This window comes from Morus notabilis, unplaced genomic scaffold (genome assembly GCF_000414095.1).
Source record: "Morus notabilis unplaced genomic scaffold, ASM41409v2 Scaffold307, whole genome shotgun sequence".
NCBI lineage: Eukaryota > Viridiplantae > Streptophyta > Magnoliopsida > Rosales > Moraceae > Morus > Morus notabilis.
Genome location: NW_010361515.1, coordinates 955102 through 974908, shown reverse-complemented (window position 1 = coordinate 974908; position 19807 = coordinate 955102). Strand labels below are relative to the sequence as shown.

Genomic DNA, 19807 nt, shown 5'->3' with positions numbered 1-19807 from the left:
GATTTTACAATTAATTTTCCTTCTTCAATATCTTCCATGTATATATATGTACCATATTCCCCTTTCATATGTGCATTAGATTTTATGTTGACAAATATATCAGGTTAAATAAATACTTTTTTTAATAATTTTTTTAAAATACTCTTTTTTTTTAGAGATTATTAGAAACCACAACAATCTTCCTTTTTAAGTCCTTTTTTGTTAAATATATACTTTTTTGGTCATAGTTTAGTGATTAAAGATAAAGTGGTAATTTTTGTATACTTTACTTTTCGAAAAAAAAAAAAAAATGAACTTAAAGAAAGTTGTAGACTGAAATAAATATTTTTGCTACAGTTTTTTGTTTCATATGTTTACACAATGTCATGTAATAAGTTATGCTCAAAGTTTTAACTGTTGTAAAATCATATGTTGAAATAAAATTGGTTGTTAGTGGGTATTGTACAGTAGTTTCTATCAATGATTGTTTAAAGTAATTAGATATATTACGATAAGCTCTGCTTGGTGGCTGGAAATTCTATGACAAATGGGATGAGTTGTATTTTGGTTCTCCACTCTCTTTTCTTAGTTTTATTTCATTTTCATTTTTTTTTTCAATTTTGTTAATTCTTTTTTGTTCCACCAAATTAACAGTCTCTCATAATTTTTGAACTGCTCTTTAGTGGCATCATTAACTGCCTTTGTGGAATGCCAGTAACATCATTAATTACGTAGAAACAAATTTTTTAATGTTCTTTTCTCTTACATTACAAACAAATTTTCTAATCACATACACTTACTTTTTATGAAAATTTCATTTTGGTATTTTGTGTTATATTAAAATTTGAGCTTGATATCTTATGTTTGTAAAAATTTCATGCGGTACCTCAACTTTTTTTTAATTTTTTTTTTCTGAAACCTTGATATTATTTTTAGGACACAAAAAGATAAAATTGTCCTTATTATAAAAATTCATTTGTTGACTAAAATTTTTAAAAATTGTTATACCTGTATAGCATAATTTTTTTAAAATTCATCTCTTCAAAATTTTTTTTTTTCTTAAAAATTCTAATCAACAGATGAATTTTTACAATAAATATAATTTTATCTTTCCGTATTCTAAAAAAATGACTTTGACTTTGAGGTACTAAATTTTTTTTAAAAAAAGTCGAGGTATCAACGTGAAATTTTTAACAATAGAAGATACTAAACTCAAATTTTAATATAATAGAGGGTATTAAAATGAAATTTTCTCTGCTCTTTTTGTAAAAAGTAAAGGGTAGTTTAGTCCATTCAGAAAAAAAGGGGTCCATGATAGTAGTATCTCCAGGTGGGTGGTCATCTCTCTCTTTGTAAGTCGCTTTCTTTTCTTTATTTCTTTTTTTACCGCTTAAGCAGTTTTAACAAATAGTGATCAGTATTCGATTAGCAAAAAAAAAAAAAAAAATAGTGATCAGTATTCAGTGAGAGAAGAGACACACACAAACACGAAACACAAAACAAAAAACGTATTATTATCATTATTATTATTATCATTTGTGCAAAACAAAATTATATACAGAAACAATGCTCTGTTTATCCCTTAATTCCTTCCTCCTTCTCTCCTCCTTCAAACCCCCTTAAGCCTGGCTTCTTCTTTCTCACTTCTCCTCGTACCTTCTCTCTTCTCTTCCCTCCCCAACTTTCCCATTCAGATCAGAGTCTTAAACCATGAAAATCGAGTTCAGAGCTCCTGGGTTTCTTCTCCTTCTTCTTGTTGTTGTTCTTCTTCTACAAATCCGGTCCATGGTTTCAACGACACCCATAAACTGTACCGACACAACGCGACTCTGCACTTCGTTCTTGGCTTTCAAGCCCAAGGCGAACCAGACCCTGGCCGTGATCAAGAGCATGTTCGACGTGTTGCCCGGCGACGTCACCGTCGAGGGCTCCGACGGCGGACGGGGACACGTCTTCGTAAGGAAGAACTGCTCCTGCGCTGAGGGGATCAAGCAGTACGTGACCAACACGACTTTCACGGTCCGGTCCGGTCAGGGGCTGGTGTACGACCTGGTCGCCGGCGCCTACGACGGGCTGGCAATGCTCCCCAACACCAGTAGGGTCGCCAGGTACGGCGCCGTGGTATCGCTGAGGCTGTTCTGTGGGTGCTCCAGTGGGCTCTGGAATTACTTGATGAGCTACGTTTTGGAGGATGGCGACACCGTTGAATCGCTCGCTAGTCGCTTTGGGGTTAGCATGGATAGTATTGAGAGGGTCAATGGGATCGAAAATCCTGATAATGTCACTGCGGGTTCCCTCTATTATATCCCTCTTGATTCGGGTTAGTTTCCTCATCTTATTTTTTCCTAAACCCAGTTTTTAGTTTTATTTTATTTTTATTTTTATTTTTACATTGTTTTGGATTTTGATTTAAATTGGCGTGGATGTATGTGGTGGGTTGTGTGTGTGTATTAATTTATTAAAATTTTACTGTTGATGAACTTGAACCCAGAACTCAAAAACATTGAAAAGAATTCACACACCCATTAAACTTCAATTAAGGTAGCCTCAATTGGCTTATTGCTCTAGTTTGATTTATGACAAATGGTTAAGGAGTTTTGAGTAATATTAGGACTTCCATTTTATTTAATTATTATTTGTATTTAGTTTGAGTTTGATCGGGTTCTTTATTATTTATTATCAGGATTAGTGATGCTTTTCTATTTAGATTATATTTGAATTGGAATTCGTAAATAGTCTAGGATATATTAGAGGGCTCTATACATTGTTAAAAAAGTTCATTTTTTTATTATTAGTGTCAATGTCAGAGCTATGCGTCATAATTATTTGGAAATCTACTAAGATTAGCCTTGATAAAAAGATGTAATGGGTCTCTTAATTGTTAAGTTAGTTGAACTCACCTAACTATTATAAATTTATGAGCTGTGACAAGGATATGATCACGCTGAAAATTGGTGCATATGAGATGTCAAATTTGACTCCATCACATAATGCATTGCTGTTATGAAGTTGATGTGTATATAGCATGTATCCAAATTCTCTCCTTGTTTTTAGTATTTTAGTTTTGGCCGAAAGGAACTAAGGACAGTCCTTTTCATGGCGTGAGAATGAGGAAGCTCTGCAGAAATAGTTGGAAGCTTGGCACTTTCTGCTAGTTAAGTTGGGGACATTCCTTATTTTTGTCCTGAACAAAAGTCTCGAAATGCTGGTTGAAATAATTAAAAAAAAATGACAAATTGGCAGTTAGCAAGTATGAGAACTTGACTTTTGCGTTGTGAACTTAAGCTTTGTGGTGAATGGATTTCATAAAAAGAAATGAAGAATTGTTGAAAGGGATTAAGAAGAAACTCGGTATTTTTTATGTGTTAAATAGAAATTTCTCAATGAATGAACTCAAAGTTGATTCATCATAGTACTGTTGATCTCTTTGAATATTATCTTAATCATTTGATGATCAAATAAGGTTTAATGTCCTAGTCATTCTTGATAGGACTTAGGAGTTATATTAACGACGAATTCCCTTGTTATGACAGGGGTTTAAACATTTACTAATCGTTCTTCTCATGAATTATAGTTCCCGGCAACCCTTATCCTTTGAAGGCTGATGTTCCTCACAGTACTCCTGCGCCAGCTCCCTCAATTGGCGATTTAGCAGGTATTGTTTTACTTGTCTTCATATAAGGATATCAAGTAACATTGCAGAGAGCGCAACTGCTTATTTGTTCCTAAAGAATATATAAATTTTTGAAGCTGAGAGCTGGTTAGTTATGGTGTATACTAGGAAACCTATTGATGGTCATAAATTTAAAATATAACAAACTGAAGCAACTGTCCAAATTCGAGTTTGGGCTACATATCTTTGATAAAGAAAAGGAAAGAGTTGCTCGAGTCACAAGGTAAAACAATCCTTGACAATCTTTCTGCAATATGTCATGTGACTGCTGTGAAGAAAATTCGAAAAGAGCTATTAGATATTTTACTTAATTTTGACTTTCAGTTACGTCATAGACGTTTCTTTATACAATGCTGAATTAAACTTTATCTTTTGGTTCTTCTGGTATAAGTCTTTTTTCTTCCAAAAAAACCTAACCAAATAGCAGTCTTTTTTTTTTTTTTTTTACCGGACCAAATAGCAGTGTTGATGGCAAATATTTTTGTAATTTACTTTCAGGGAAGGATTAACATTGCCATAATTGTAAAAGATCTCTTATGATTTTATGACAACTTGTTTGCTATCTGTCCACAGAAAATCAAGTAAATCATAAAGCTCATGCACCATACATATGGATTGTTGGGAGTCTGGGGCTTGTTCTTGCTCTTATTGTGATAAGTATAGTTATATATGTTTCGTTGAGGTCATCGAGATGCTTTAATAAAGCACGAAGAGGTCATCCAAAAGATTCAGAGAGCCAGAAGTCTTGTAAGTTTCAGATTCTTCGGAAGCCAAGTTTTTGTTGCGCTTCAGGAAGATATATCTGCTGCAAGTCTGGAGATTGCAAGCAAACTAATGGAGAACCTAAAAGCCACCAAATAACCATCCCTAAAGGTTGACATTCTGAACCATCTTTTTTTATTCCATCAGTGCATACTTGTTGGGCATTTCTTTCTATATATTGGTAAAACAATACCTGATTTGATGGTTCTCTGATAAATGGGTCTCTAATTTATTCTCACGACTAGTGAAATGTATTGACTAAGCATTTGATAAGATGTTAGGCTACTCTTTCTTCCTTATTTATATAAGGATAGGAAGGTTAAGCTGTCTGACTGGTCTTGTTTATTTGTCGAAAGCCCTTGGGACCGATGTATTTGAAATGGAGAAGCCCGTGGTTTTCACATATGAAGACATTTTTTCCTCAACTGATGGGTTCTCAGATTCAAATGTTTTGGGGAATGGGACATATGGTTCTGTTTACTATGGGCTCCTTCGCGACCAGGTTTTCACCCGTATCTATTTTGCTTCTTCTCGTAATATATACTGTGATACATATATAATCATTTATTAAAACCATTGGCGTATGTAATTATTTTACTTGATGTTTCAGGAAGTTGCCATTAAAAGAATGACTGCTACAAAAACGAAAGAATTTATGGCAGAAATGAAAGTTCTATGCAAGGTTCATCATACCAATCTGGTAATACCCACTGTTGTTTGTTGGATAATCTCTTTTATGCTTTTTAGAGCCCTCTTGATTGGAGTATCTCAAACCATTGACTTTTATTTGGCTCTTTATATTCAGGTAGAATTGATTGGGTATGCAGCTACCGACGATGAGCTCTTTCTTATATATGAATATGCACAAAAAGGTTCACTTAGAAGTCATTTACATGATCCTCAAAGCAAGGGTAAGACTCAACTAGTTTCATAGACCTTATTTGTCTCAGTTTGATGTAATTCCTTTTTTCCCTGTTGTCGTCAAAATTTAACAGTAATGGAGGGACTTCTGTATGTGCCATGCCATGCCATGCCTTGCCTTGCATGACCAAGCCATGGATGTATATATGATATTTACTTGGTGAAGCATCTTTATTGCAGGTCACACGTCACTTTCCTGGATCATGAGGGTCCAGATTGCTCTTGATGCCGCTAGAGGTCTTGAGTACATTCATGAGCACACCAAAACTCATTATGTCCACCGAGATATTAAAACAAGCAACATCTTACTTGATAGCACCTTCAGGGCAAAGGTCAAATTTAACATGCTAAGACTCATCGATATCATTTATTCATTTTACAACTCAAGCATGTCTCGCTGAATGTCTCTTTTCCTTTCTGTATTTAGATTTCAGATTTTGGGTTGGCAAAACTCATAGGAAAACCAACTGACGGAGAATCTACAACGACAAAAGTGGTTGGTACCTTTGGTTATCTAGCTCCAGAGTAAGTAAATTCACTCAAAGTTGGCTAGTTTTTCTTTAACAAGTTCTTCAAAGCAAGGAGTTTCAAGTGATAATCATGGTTTCTTGCAGATACTTGAGTGATGGCCGTGCTACGGCTAAAAGTGATGTTTATGCTTTTGGAGTCGTTCTTTTTGAGATTATATCGGGAAAGGAGGCTACTATTCGAACTGAAGGCTTGAAAAATCCTGAAAGACGTTCGTTGGTATCCATTGTAAGCAAACATCTCTAAACTTTTCCCTAAAAAAGTCGTTATTCATTTGTATTAACACAAGGTTTTTTTTTTTCCTTTTGTGGAAATTACAGATGCTAGCAGCTCTAAAGAACTGCCCCGATTCCCTGAGTATGTCAAGCATGAAAGACTATATTGATCCCAACATGATGGATTTGTATCCACATGATTGTCTGTTCAAGGTTACTTTCTTTATCCCTCTCAACATTATTAGAAAAGAGAACAGCTTATAAAGTGAACTGTTTCTTTATAACGAAATAAAGCACTTGATTTGTTGTGAAAACACATTTCTACTTAGAGAGTGATATGTTTCATCATCATGTAGATGGCCGTGCTGGCAAAATCATGCGTGGAAGACGATCCCATGCTAAGGCCTGACATGAAACAAGTCGTGATTTCATTATCTCAAATCCTTCTCTCCTCTGTGGAGTGGGAAGCTACTCTTGCAGGGACCAGCCAAGTTTTCAGTGGTCTTGTCCAAGGAAGATAGTTGACAATAGTTGATTCAGCCAACTTTTTTGAACCCCACTACTTCAGAGACCCATTCCACTTTTTTTTTTTCCCCCTTTTTGACCACATTTTGCACTCTCATCATCTATCTGTCTGCGTGATCATGCGTGTATAGTGGCATCATAGGTAGTATTGCAAGGTAGTGTATCTATAGGCTACCGATTCTTTCATGCTTTTGAGTCTGTTTTCCCGATTGATTTGTCACATTCTTTGTTGTTTCATTTGTGGGAAATTTTTGATGTATGTAGAAATATGACTTGATACAAAAGGTTACTTGAGTGGCAGCGTGATTCTGAAGCGAAAATTGAATGTCCAAAGGTTCACATGAAGATCTCATCTTATTTATACAACTCCTACTTGAGTATATACCTAAACAATACACTCAACATGAAGATCTTATTATTACTTGCATAGTGAAGCAAGTACTCGACGAGGTGGAGTAAAGGATCTCCTCGAGTGGAGGGCGGCCAAGTTATTGATAAGTAAAACATCGCCTTTCTTCCATGGAATGGCAACAGATTCCTCTTCAAGAATTCTGAGACAGTCGTGGATAATATCACCTGGCAGTGGCGTTCCATTGCCGAAAGTTACTGCCTTAATGGGATCATTCCTCGCGTCTTCCCATCCTGTGTATGCTGCAACCATGCTGTTGAACCAAATCTTGCATTGCCTAGTCTCGTCGTATTTTACGGCCGGGATTGGACCCATTATCGTCTTCACTCCATCTTCTAGCCACTCCAACTTCATCCCCAGCTTAGCAGCCCTGCCAAAAACACCCAAACAACTCCTAAGAAACCAATCTTCATTTATTCACAAGTCCCTATATTACCACAAAATGGCTTTTGTCCCTAAATTGCAAGTTCAACAAAGGTTGTACTGTATAGTTCAGGTCACCAATAATGATAAATAACATTATTTCTCTATTAAATTTATAATCTATAGTTAAGGACTAAACATATATAATTGTGACAATTTAGAGGTTACGTATTAAAAACTAAAGAGGAAAATTTAAACAAAAAAAAAAGAAAAGAAAAGGAAAACACAGATTTAAAGTCATTTGGTAATGTGTCTACATGCACATAATATGAGGAGAAAACACACAAGTTTGGAGCATTAGCGTCCAGTGGCAAAGCCAACTTTTCACTTCAGTGGGAGCGTACACTAAGAGTATGTTTGGTAGGAAAGAAAAGTAGAAGGAAGGAAGAATGTTGTTGTTTGGTAGGAGAGAAAAGAGAAAGGAAGAGAAAATGGAGTGGAAAATAATACATGTAGGCCCCACCATTTTTTTTCTTTCCACAAGTGGGCAGAAAATGAGATGGAAAATGGGGACAACTCATTAAAGTGAGCAAAGTTACTAAACTACCATTTTCTCCATTAACATCCAAGCAAAACATTTAAGGGTATAAAAATAATTTACGAGTAAAATTTTTTCTTTCCTCCCAATTTAACTTTCAATACCAAACAAGTGAAGGTAAGCTCATTTTCTTTCCATCTTCTCATACCAAACAACATAAAAGAAAATCAATTTCCTTTCCATCATTGCTATTTTCCATAACTTCCATATTTCCTTTCTATCTTATTTTCTTTCCTTCCTACCAAACATAGCATAAATTTTTTTAACAAATTATCTTAATGAGAGCATATAAGAAAATATGTTTATTTTAGTGAGGGCATATATTATTGCAATGTAGGTTTAAGTGTAAAATTTTAAAATTTTTAAAGGTAATATTTTTTTTTAAAAAAAATTTGAGTGGAGACGGTAACTCCCACTAAGCTGTACTTAAATCCGCCATTGTTAGCATCTCCAACCATACTAACAATTTCATCTTTTTAGCCAAAATGGTTAATAATTTAACTTTTTTTAAAACTTTCCTCCACTCCAACTATTAGCTTAAATAATTAGCTATTTTGAAAAATGCATTTTACACTAGCTAAATGTAGTTAGCAAGAAGTGACTAATCATTTGTTTTATTTATTATTTTATTATTTCAAACTACAATTAAAGGTTATTTTCAAATTCAATAAGGTTATTTTCAAATTCAATAAAGTTTTAATCTATATATAGTTAAAATATGAAGTATATTTGGAGTGGATCATAAAAAATTACTAACTAAATAGCTTTCTAAAAATTGAATTAGAGACCTCCCTTATATATGCTCTTATTAATGAACTCCATATAAAGAAAGTTATCTAAAACTATGAAATCTTCTAAGATCAAGATTTTCTAATTTAAAAAATTGATACAAATAAGTTCAAACTACATACCAATACTTAGGGGTGACAATTCGTGTCACGTGTCGTGTTTTAATCGTTTCTTTCTAAATTTGCAGTCAATCCGAACACGACCTGTGACACGAAATTTTTTAAAAACCGCAACACGAACACGAACACGACACGACCACTTTACGAGTTGACACGATACGACCTGAAAATGACCCGTGACACGAAATTGACCCGTGAACTCGAAATAAAATTGTATACTTTTATTTAATTTTTTACATATTAAAAATAACTTAAAATTCATAACACACTAAATTACAATAACATCTATTAAAATTAAGCAAATAATAGTATAAGATTTTGAATATAACTATCATAATATCACAAGTTCATAATAAAATTTAAAATATGAAATGAAAAATATATATATTTTTTAGTTTTTTACGAGTTTCGTGTCGTATTCGGGTTAGGCAGGTCCAACTCGAAATTGACCCGTATTTTTCGTGTCAATTTCAGGTCAACCCAATTCTAACTCGAACCTCTTTTTTTTTAGTCCTAGCCCGTAAAATTCGTGTCGTTTTCGAATCGTGTCGTCATGTCATAACCCATATTACCGGCTCTACCTATACCAGATATAAATTTCGCTACAATGTATAGTTTTGACTGTACTACAAACCTTTGCTCAGCGACGGCCTTGTCTTTGGTCAAGAAGGTTGACTTCCATCCACGGCCGATAGGAGACGAAGGGTCATCGTCTTCCCCCAACACACGCGTGTATATCAGACCATGTTCCTCCAAACGACCAACGAATTCCGGGTACTTCTCTTTCATTCTCTCGTACACAATGTGACTTAGAACTATAGGAGTTTCTCCTCCACTTGCAGGCTCCGTTTCGCAGAAGAAGAACAATTTCGATGGAAACTCAGGCACCTATTAATTAACACACAAAAACCATGATTAGTAATTGATTAAGCTAATTAATAACACAATTAAAGTGGGATTAAGAGGACCTGAGCCATTTCGTGGTGAAAGGGGATTTTCTGGTCGGGAGGAGACTCGTTGGCGGTGAAGACCCGACCGACGACGTTGGTCCGGGGGGCGGCGCCGCCGACGTAAGGGAGCTCCTCGAAGCCGAAGGCCTCAACGACGTCGTTGAAAGCGGAGGCTGAATTTACCGGGAAGCCCCTGAAGAGAACAGCCCCTGATTTTTGGAGCAGGGACTGGAGGGAGGATTTTTGGGTTTGGATGGTTTTGGTGAGGAGAGAGAGAGAGGAGAGAGGTGTGGATGTTGGAGATAAGACTGAAGGGAAATGAACTCCGTTGTAGAGCTTTTGCTGTGGGATTTGGATTTCCACCAGATTCATCTCCGCCATGGCCTTTTCTCCGTCTCGTTATCTGCTCTCTGGCTTCTGAACCTCTCGGTGGCGCGTGTGTACACGCGCCGCGGTTACAGTGAGTTGATGTTTATGTCGATGTTGGATTTTTTTCCTTTTCTTTTTTTTTTTTTTTTTTTGCGTAATCTGGTTTGGGAAATGATAATGCGGAGTGGACACGTGGAGATACATCTTGTCGTGTGTGAAGTCGTGACCAGGTTCAATGAACATAGCTTGTCTTCGAGCTGATGAAAATGGGCTGTCTCTGATATCTCCAACATCCACTTATTGGGCCTATGATTGTAGCAGCCCAAAATGCAAAACAAACGACAAAACGACAAACAGAAATGCACTCGGGACTCGGCCGGGTTGTGGCTCGAGTGACTCTCGGTCTCTAGAAGATTACGCACAATTACAAATTAGCCCCTTCAGTCCGCCCCATGAGATAAAGAGAAGAGAGAGCCTTTGCCAGCGTACCCGCCCGTTTGAGAAATTCAAAAACACAGTGGAGAGAGAAACACAGACAGAGAGTCCGTACAATAGAGAGAGAAAGAAATGCCGAAGAACGAAGTAAAGTCGAAGTCGGTTCGGAGGCCGCTGAGGGACTTAGCGAACAACATCGGCGGTGGAAGATCCTCGAGACCCGTGACCACCGCAACGAAGAGATTTACCCAGAAAGAGAAGATTTACAGGCCTACGGCTCAAGAAGATGATGATGAAGAAGAGGAAGAAGAAGAAGAAGAAGAAAATGAAGAACTTCTTCTCATTCAATCAGACCTTTCTTACATCATTGGCAAGGTGACTATTCCTTTGGTTATCGGTAATTCGATCCTTAAACTGAATTTGCTGTGCCTTTGATTGATTTGCGTAATTTTCTTTTCTGTTGTTGCCTACATTTCTCGATTGGTTGATGCATCCTTGTCAAAAATCTCCCTTTAGATTCGAAATCAAATGAACCTTGTACGCATTTGGCTTTCAATTTTCACATTTATGAACAAAAGGAACAATTTTTATTTCTTAAATCAGAAAAAACCCTAATGCGATGTTTATATCTTTGTCTTTAGATGTTTCTGACTCCGCATCATAAACCATAGAAACTTACACAATATTTGAATATATCTTCACCCGCAACTTGCCTCCTTTTTATTTTTTAAATTTTTTTTGGGTTTTTTCAATTGACTCAGCCTTGTATTTGGTTTTTTTTTTTATGCAAGTTTGATGAACTTGTTGTGAAAGCATCTAAATTGAAGTTACCGAGCAAAGCTGCGAGAGAAGAACTTGAATCCTTTGCACATGATTTATCTGAAATGAGGTCCTCTTTGAAGGTTAAGTCTTTAGTCACGTTACTTTATTCCACATCTATACATTATATTTCAGAACTGATATGTAATAGTATGTTCTGTATGCTCAGCCATGGGTTCCCAGATTAGCGAGGGTGGTCACCAGTAGTTCTTTGGAGTCTGAGAATCAGTCGAGAATGTCTTCAGTAAGTCAATCTGTTTCTGCTGTAAATGAAGTTGAAACTGAGGTGCCCGAGAGTCCCGAGAAAACGAATCTAGACTTCTTAATCTCTCCTTCACCTCTTGTGTCTTGGCGTGCTAACTGTACTATTGAGAGAGGAAGACAGATGTTTTTGCTTACCCCTCTTCCTATTTCAAAGACACTACCATCATCCAAACACCCAGACCCTCCTAAATTGGTGTTTGAAAGGGTTGCTTCAGATACTTTGAAGAAGATACCGCCTTTTAGTTCTATATCCATGGGCACAAAGTATGATTTGCTTGAAGATATAGAAATACAGCCAACTCCAGTGAAGCCTTCTTATTTGGTTGCGACCGAAACAACTAGCAATGTAGAATCTGGTGCTGTGTCTCCCCTAATGTTCTCTAAAAGCAATTGCTCCATGGTAGTAATGACTCCGTGTATAGAAAGGTCACCTCCGAAATCTTGTGTATTGCTCGGAGCAATTTCTGAGTCCACGCATGCAGGAAAAAAAAGGATTCATAAGTCGACCCCATTTCCTGTTGGGATTAAGAAGTGCAGTGAATCGTATATTTCTGAGTCTTCTTCTTCTGGCAGTGAAGCTCCAGAAGGTATAGCTTTGAAATATCCAGAACTTTTGGGCATCCGAGGCCCATATAAATCAGGGGTTACAAAGAAACAGATTGAAGCATCGCCGGATTGGTTTAGATCACCTCCTAAAACTTGTGTTCTAATCGACCCTTCTGATGAGCCAACTCTGGACAATGACGTTGCTGCTGCAAATTGCCGCTTACGAATGCCAGTAACTGGGCATGCTCCGAAAAGCCAAACGAATGTGCCTCTACCAGAAGTTGATTCCCAAGATACCGATCAGCAAGTGAAGAAAACTGTTGTTCAAGGTAGAGCTTTCCACGTTCACTCTTTTATTAGTTGTTTTGGTTTTAAGACCGATTGCAAACTAGGCATTACTGACGACAGCTCCGTTTGTATAACTGCAGAACCTCTAGATGGCAATCTCAGCCTTGTTGCGAGCACTCCTATTTGGAAGGAACCTCAAAGCACAAATCGAAGAGGCAAACCTCCTGGCGAGAATACTTTGAAGAAGGAGCTGTGGACAAAGTTTGAAGCAGCCTCTAATAAGGGGCTTCACATTAGTGTTTCCGTACTACAAGAACCTTCTCAAAAAGGATTTCTCGATCGATTAGATGAGGTTTGTTGTGATGGAGAAATTTAAAACACCTGAGCCAATCTTTTGCAAAGATGTTTCTGAACTTCAGGTTGATGTGGTTTTGTGATTGTTCTTTGGCATTAAGGTGCGTATCACTTGGTTCTTGTATCGCTTCCACATTGGCTTCAGAGCTTGTCAGTTGCATTTTGGTCCTTTTTCCTTCTCTTTAATGGGAAGCAATTCTATTTTATAATTGTCCTTTACCACATCAATACTAGCTAATGCATGTAGATTCCCAATATTGGGCAGTAATTTGGAATCTTATACGCTGATATTGGAATCTCCCAATAATTTACGAATTGAATTTTTTCTTGGGATCAGAAGTGGAATTTATTGGCATACGGTGAATGAAATTTGATACAATTATCTGATGCCTTTTCTGTTAATTTATAAACTTGATCAAGAAAATCATAATCATAACGACCCCGAGTTTTTTTTTTTTTTTTCCTGTTTCTGTTTTTGTTTTTTGGGGTCCAGATAAAAGTGTTCTTTCGTTTGATTCCAAAATTCTTGGGACTAGCTTACTTCGGACCTATGCATTTATTGAGAAAAAAAAAAAAAAAAAACAGAGAGAAACGCAATGTTTTCAAGCGCGTTTGTCCGGAGGGACAAAAGTCAATGCCAATGAGTGAAAAAGACTTGACATTTACCAGATAGTAAGCGGTTCGGCAGCCTCATTTTGAGTTAAAAATTTTAAAAAAAAAACAACTCGAGTTATAATTTTATTTGAGTTCATGTTCTTTTAAGTTTGAATTCGAGTTTGGGACTAAAACTCGAGTTTAAGGCCCCGTTCATTTCGCTGATTCGAGTTTAGAATTAGCTCTCAGAAACAGTTATATTTAACTTTTTTGTTACAGTAAAAAGCTCTCTCACAACATTACATCTCAACTCGAATTAAAAATTCAACTTGGCGAACCGAACGGGCCCTAAATTTCCCCTTCAACTCGAGTTCAGAAACTCGAACTCAAATTAATGAATAGTATTTTTTCTATTCTTAAAAATACTATAACTTTTTCGTTTTAATTCTGATTGAGATGATTTTTTTTCTATACGTTGACAACGAAAAGACGAATAAAACCCCACCCATATACCCTATTAAAATTTTCCATCAGCATTAAGTTTTTATTAAAATACTATCTAAATACAAATTTAAGTTTTGATTCACTCAAACACAAACTCAAAAAGATTCTTATCTCAAACCATAACTCAAATGTACACAACCAAACACAAACTCAAGTTATAACTTCAACTCAAGTTATAACTCAAACTCAACTCAAAATCTACATTCAAGTCACCTAATTCAAAAAGGGCAAAAGAACATCCCCTAAAATACCCTAATACCCACAAATGAATTAGGAGTTTCTTTTGTTTTGATTTTCTTTTTTCCTCATCTCTCTACTCTCTCTTCATCTTCTTTTCCCCTCTCTCTCTTATGCATCCCCACCCTTTCTCAGTGACACCGTCGTGCAACCCTTTTCTCGTCGACGCCTCTCTTGTCAATGGCATAAGATATGCGCGATCTCATCGGGAGGAGACTGATCTACCTTAGTCGTGCTTCTCCACAAGACGTTGTTAGAATCGATGAAGAATAGGAGAACTCACCATGGAGAAGCTCGAGTTAGATGTGTGGAGGAGATTTCCTCTATGGTTTTAGGGGTTGCAATTTGGGTGATGACATGATCCGTACGAAGTTAATGGGTTCAAATTTATTATGAATGAGTTTGAATCATACTCATATTGACATGATTAACACGATTAATAAATAAATTAGGTTATGATTGATTTCTTAACACAAAATGACATGATTAATTATATATATCATCTGCAATATAATAGTATGTAATATAACATGAAAATTTATATGATATATTAAATACAAATAATATGAATTTTAATATTTGTAAGTAAAATTCATTTATTTTTCTTTAAAAAAAGATAAATTGATCAATAAATATGTTAAATCTATCATGATTATGTTAAATAAGTTATTATTATATTAATTATATGTTTAATATATTAATTTAAACGGATTATGTTGATTGACGCGATTAACACGATTAATAAATATGTCATGTTTAAATTAATATTTTTTACATGTTTAATAAACGAGTCGTGCTTAAATTGATATTTTCTGACACGATTAATAAATAAATTGACACGAACACGACCCATTACACATAAATTATCACCCTTATATGGTTTAATGGCAATGTAGACATTCAAACAGATAAGCGATGGAGAGATTTGAGACTGGCACGTGGCTGTGCAGTGCCACGACGAGTTAGTGGTTAGATCTTGGCCGTGGTGGACATGTGGAGATCTCCTCTATGATTCAACGATATAGAAATACAGTTTTATGGTTTTTACGAAGCGTTGATCTTTTTTGGTGGTTTGTGGATTTCGTGAACTTTTTGTTTTTCTACGTGGTTAGCTAACTTTTTTGGATTTTGTTTTATGCGACATTTGGTTTAAGGATTCGTACCATGGTACGAATCATGATTTGTGGCTCACTACAGTGTTTTCTCTCACAAAAAAACACACGTAAATCGAGAATGATTCCGAATCATGATTCTGAATCCATCAACCAAACGTCCTCTTATTGTTTCTATGTATATTTTTTGTTTTTCCATGGTATTTTGAATATTATGATGGGGTGATGGTTGTACTGCCACTAATAACGCCGGTTTCCGGTATTTACCAGTCATGATACTGTTCAGTATCTTGGTGGATACCAACTGATGAAGGGGTTTTTTTTCTGTTAATTTTTTCTCTACTTATCCATCATCGTTATTGATTCTTGTGTTTTTATGTGATTTCGGTGATTTTGGTGAATTAAAGTGATTCTTTAGCATTCCAATGAAAAATTCAATCTGATTGAGCGATATTACTATTGAATACTAGTGGTATTACGGTTGGATACCGACAGTCACCGGCCGGTAACCACTAGCAGCTGATATCACCGTGGTTACTGATCGATAATCGCTGATGAGTAGTGGATACCGATTGATATTAGCTGTGGATATCGGCCGGTATCATGGTGCATACTAATTGGTAACTTAAGGTTACTTTGGCGGCTAGATTGTGGCCAATACTGGCAATTGTTGGCCGGATACCGGTGGGTATTTTAGTCAAATACCAGTATTGTGGTCGAAAACCGACCGGTTAGGATGAGAATCGGGCGGGGCGGGGGTGAGTATGCTCCTCCCACCCTTGCCTTACTCCTATTTTGTCCCTTTTACCTGCCTCCATACGCGGCTAATTTTAGGTGAGGTTGGGGTCGATGTCAAGGTCAGGGTCAAGGAGTCCCCACTGGGATAATATGCCCATACCCTACCTATTTACCCATAAAGAAAGAAAAATCAAAACAATTCTAGTAACATTATAAAACTGAAAGCAAACTTCATTAAATTAATTATAAAATTTAACAACATACTCACTAATATCTCATTAAAAATTTGTTATTTATAATAGAAAAATATTGTAATTAAGAGGATAGTTTCCCTTTTCTTATAATTATTAATTATTTCTAATGACTGAGAAAATTTCAGACCTTAAATAATACAATTTATGTATTTAAGCCAAGGATTTTCCTAGAAAATATTATGTTATATTTGTAACTGAATGATTTATGGAATTAATATTTGTATTCCTAAAATTCTGTAGTAGATTTCATGTTAAGTTCATGTTTACGATCGAGTAAATTCGATCGATAAATTCTCACCGTAATCTAAGGCGGAAGAATTTTCAGTACAAATATAGTTTGAGAATCTTAATTTCAAGAATCTCCGAGCACAGCACGATGCTAGCAGCGTATAAAAAAATGCTTTGACATTTTAAAAGAAGAGAAAATCCTTAATTGCCAGACAACTAGGTTAAAGTCACAGGATAAATACCTATAGTAGAATGGTATAATGTGAGCTCAGGAGTTGATACCATCAGAAACAATGTCATTCCCGGAATATAATGCAGAAAAGTTAAATTTAGAATTTGTTCAGTCTAGAATTAATTTCAAGACTTGAAATAGTTCAAGATATTACGCGAGTAATAACTTAACGTGATATCGAAGTAGTCGGGGATTAATATTGAACTGTAAATAAGCAGTAGAAAAGGAACCGTCAGAAACTAGAATTTCTTGTTGGCTAAGTACTTCCTTACACTCAGTATAATTTTTAACAGTTTCAAAGGAAACTTAAGAAAGTGGACAAAAGTACAAGGGGTAGGTAATATTTTTCTCTCTCTCCTTCTCCACTTGGCCGGCCATGCATAGTGAAATTAGAGCCAAATTTTGGCTAATTGAGTGTGCTAGAGGGTTTCATGTTAAGGTGATGTGATGGTAGTGGTTGAAGGAGAAATCATGGCATACTTGCTCATTCTTTTCTCCACCTAGAACCGGCCATGACTTAGGAGATTTGAACCAAAAATTTGGTTGATTAATGGGGTGAATTGGGGTTAAATAAATGATCACCAACTTGTCTATAAAAGGAACCATTATAAGCTATGCCTCATTTTTTACTCTCCTATTTTCTCTCCACCTCAAAACTGGCCACACTCCACCCATACTCTCTTAAAAATTTTCTCTCACTCCCCTAACCCTAAGCCACTAGCAAACAATAGAAGAAGAAGAAGGAGATCAAAGGATTCTAGGAGGAGTCTAGTCAAGCACTTCTCCAAGGGTATAAACTCTAAATCCTCTATTTCTCATGTTTTAGTAAAGTTTGAAATGTAGAAATATTATTCTCAAATTTCCTTATACTCTTCTAGTTCCAAGCCATTAACAAATCTTAAAGGAGTTCAAAAGTTTTCATGAGATAGAGTTCTTCAAGGGTAATTTCTTAAACTCTTCTCCATTATTTTCTAGCCAACTTTAAGCTTGAATTTATGGATGTAATTTGTGGTTCTTGAAGAGATGAGTTGTAATAAGGGTGTGTGAGTTTTATGTTAGTTTTGTGTGTTTTGAGGTTAATGTGATTAATATTATGTGGTAAGCTTATGTTTGGTTTAAGTTGTTTATTTTGGATTGGAGGAAAAAATTTTCGGTTATTTTGAACGCAAAAATGAGGACCCTAGAGAGGGATTTTTCAGTGTTTCAAAATTTAAACTTATAGTTCTTGATGTTTTGAACATTTTTATATGACTATGAGAAAACCCAACTTTAACTCTAAAAGTAAGTTTGAAACCATTTTATAAAAACGGGCAGGCTGTCCAACACAGTTTCAGGAAAAAGACTGCAGCTACTGTTTTCAGCCAAACGAGGCCTTTAGATGCTGAATTTCAGTTTTCACTAAAAATGAAAATTTTAGATCTCGACGAGGTGAAGAATTTTCGTGAAGAACAGATTTTCAAAATCAGACCGTAAGATGTAGTAAAATGCAGATATCAGAAATTACACAGTTTTAACAAAACAAACTAACACAGTGTTGGTTTTTAACAAAAAGTTATCAAATAACCCGAGAGGTGATTTCAGTAAAATAGTGTAGTGTTAAATCTTGTTTTAACGGAAGTATTCGTAAAGAAAGTTTTAAAAAAATGCTTTCTTTTAAAGAACTTAATGGTTTATCGAGCAAATCATCCCGACGGGTGCCAAGGAGCCCAATACGATAGGTCCTTAGAATTTCGAAGATTGGATGTGGGTCCAACACCTGCATTCATTCGAGAGACCCCGTTTGAGTTTAAATTTCAACGGCCTAAGAGTTACAATGCCGTGAATAAGTTCTAGGCCGAATTGGGCCTTAAGAGCATAATAAGTCCCATGAGGTAAATTATGGAGAATAAGTTACTAGATTGGGTAATTGATTTTTAACCTGGACATAAGAATGTTAAGGGCAATTAAGGAAAATAAGATTTTGAGAATTTAATAAATTGATCATTATAGTAAATTATCCTTCAGTAAAGGAATGGAATACATGCCTTAAGTAAAGGGCTAGATTTCCTTCATAAGCTGCTAAAATAGATAAGCACATGACAGATAATCTCACACTCTCAATGGGTGTTCATTTTCAGAAGTAAGCAAGTAAGAGAATAGGCTGTTTGACGAAAAGTGGATTCCAGCTCTGTAAATCAAGTAAGTAGGAATCTCGCCTACAGTATGAATATATTTTAAAGAAAAAGTTACACATGTTATATATGCATGTTTATGCTTTAAGTATTGTATGCGATGCTATGTCATGTTGCATACACATAAGCAGTACACATGAATTATATGTGGTTGAGTTAATTTAATGTTATGTATGCTATGCTAGATCATACTGCATACACTTAAGCAGTGCACATGAATTATATGTGTTTGAGTACATTCCATGTTATAGTATGCTATGCTATGTCATATTGCATACACCTTAATAAGTCAAGAGGAACTTATAAGAATAATTGCAGTTGAGTGCCGTACCAGCCTCCGCAATGGAGGTAACTCTGTGACAACCATCAATCCCTTGAGGTACAAGGCCAAGAAAGGGTAAGTTGTGCAGTCCCAGCCTCCGCAAGGGAGGTAACTCTGTGACAACCATCAATCCCTTGAGGCACAAGGCCAAGAAAGGGTAAGTTGTGCAGTCTCATACTCTGCAAGGGAGATAAAGGAACAAAAAAAAAGGGTCCCCCGCAAGGGAGGCACTCAGTTCAATTTAAATCACGGTGTTGTTAGGGACCTTGCAAACCTTTACGTCTCGATGATTGTGCACAAGTGGTACGAGCACTCGGGCCTATCAGTAAGATAGATAAGATAAGATAATAAGACTATGATAAGACATCATAATTAAGCATAATCAGCTCATGCATATTTATTCATGTGAACTTACAGTTATTTTGCGAGAGATAGTTCCTACTTGTTGAGCGAAAGCTCAATTAGATATGTTCATGCTGTTGGTAAGAAACCTATCAGTAATTCTTGAA

The 19807-nt window shown here is 35.9% G+C and overlaps 3 protein-coding genes across 3 annotated transcripts; 2 read left to right on the top strand and 1 right to left on the bottom strand.

Moving 5' to 3' along the window:
- Nucleotides 1–1523: 1523 nt before the first annotated feature.
- Nucleotides 1524–6805, top strand: LOC21408945 (lysM domain receptor-like kinase 3). The gene is made up of 11 exons (XM_024166682.1): nucleotides 1524–2299; nucleotides 3554–3634; nucleotides 4226–4525; nucleotides 4771–4916; nucleotides 5025–5114; nucleotides 5220–5325; nucleotides 5516–5667; nucleotides 5763–5860; nucleotides 5950–6091; nucleotides 6184–6291; nucleotides 6435–6805. Exons 1-11 carry the CDS (start codon nucleotides 1690–1692, stop codon nucleotides 6597–6599), a joined length of 1998 nt encoding a protein of 665 aa, XP_024022450.1. The 5' UTR covers nucleotides 1524–1689; the 3' UTR covers nucleotides 6600–6805.
- Nucleotides 6806–6876: 71 nt separating this feature from the next.
- LOC21408944 (clavaminate synthase-like protein At3g21360) lies at nucleotides 6877–10366 on the bottom strand. The gene is made up of 3 exons (XM_010099845.2): nucleotides 9850–10366; nucleotides 9516–9769; nucleotides 6877–7382 (listed from the first exon to the last, which is right to left on the bottom strand). Exons 1-3 carry the CDS (start codon nucleotides 10210–10212, stop codon nucleotides 7022–7024), a joined length of 978 nt encoding a protein of 325 aa, XP_010098147.1. The 5' UTR covers nucleotides 10213–10366; the 3' UTR covers nucleotides 6877–7021.
- A 5-nt stretch (nucleotides 10367–10371) lies between these two features.
- Nucleotides 10372–13262, top strand: LOC21408943. Its single transcript, XM_024166683.1, has 4 exons — nucleotides 10372–11010; nucleotides 11427–11537; nucleotides 11624–12593; nucleotides 12693–13262. The coding sequence occupies exons 1-4, from the start codon at nucleotides 10768–10770 to the stop codon at nucleotides 12926–12928; spliced, it is 1560 nt and encodes a 519-aa protein (XP_024022451.1). The 5' UTR covers nucleotides 10372–10767; the 3' UTR covers nucleotides 12929–13262.
- Nucleotides 13263–19807: the final 6545 nt, after the last annotated feature.

Coding starts and splice junctions, on each gene's coding strand:
- LOC21408945 (XM_024166682.1), top strand. CDS start 1,690: ATGAAAATCGAGTTCAGAGCTCCTGGGTTTCTTCTCCTTCTTCTTGTT. Junction 3,635..4,225: donor CTCAATTGGCGATTTAGCAG/GTATTGTTTTAC, acceptor ATCTGTCCACAG/AAAATCAAGTAAATCATAAA. Junction 6,092..6,183: donor GACGTTCGTTGGTATCCATT/GTAAGCAAACAT, acceptor TGGAAATTACAG/ATGCTAGCAGCTCTAAAGAA.
- LOC21408944 (XM_010099845.2), bottom strand. CDS start 10,212: ATGGCGGAGATGAATCTGGTGGAAATCCAAATCCCACAGCAAAAGCTC. Junction 9,770..9,849: donor TTCACCACGAAATGGCTCAG/GTCCTCTTAATC, acceptor GTTAATTAATAG/GTGCCTGAGTTTCCATCGAA. Junction 7,383..9,515: donor AAGGCCGTCGCTGAGCAAAG/GTTTGTAGTACA, acceptor TGTTTTTGGCAG/GGCTGCTAAGCTGGGGATGA.
- LOC21408943 (XM_024166683.1), top strand. CDS start 10,768: ATGCCGAAGAACGAAGTAAAGTCGAAGTCGGTTCGGAGGCCGCTGAGG. Junction 11,011..11,426: donor TTTCTTACATCATTGGCAAG/GTGACTATTCCT, acceptor TTTTTATGCAAG/TTTGATGAACTTGTTGTGAA. Junction 12,594..12,692: donor GAAGAAAACTGTTGTTCAAG/GTAGAGCTTTCC, acceptor GTATAACTGCAG/AACCTCTAGATGGCAATCTC.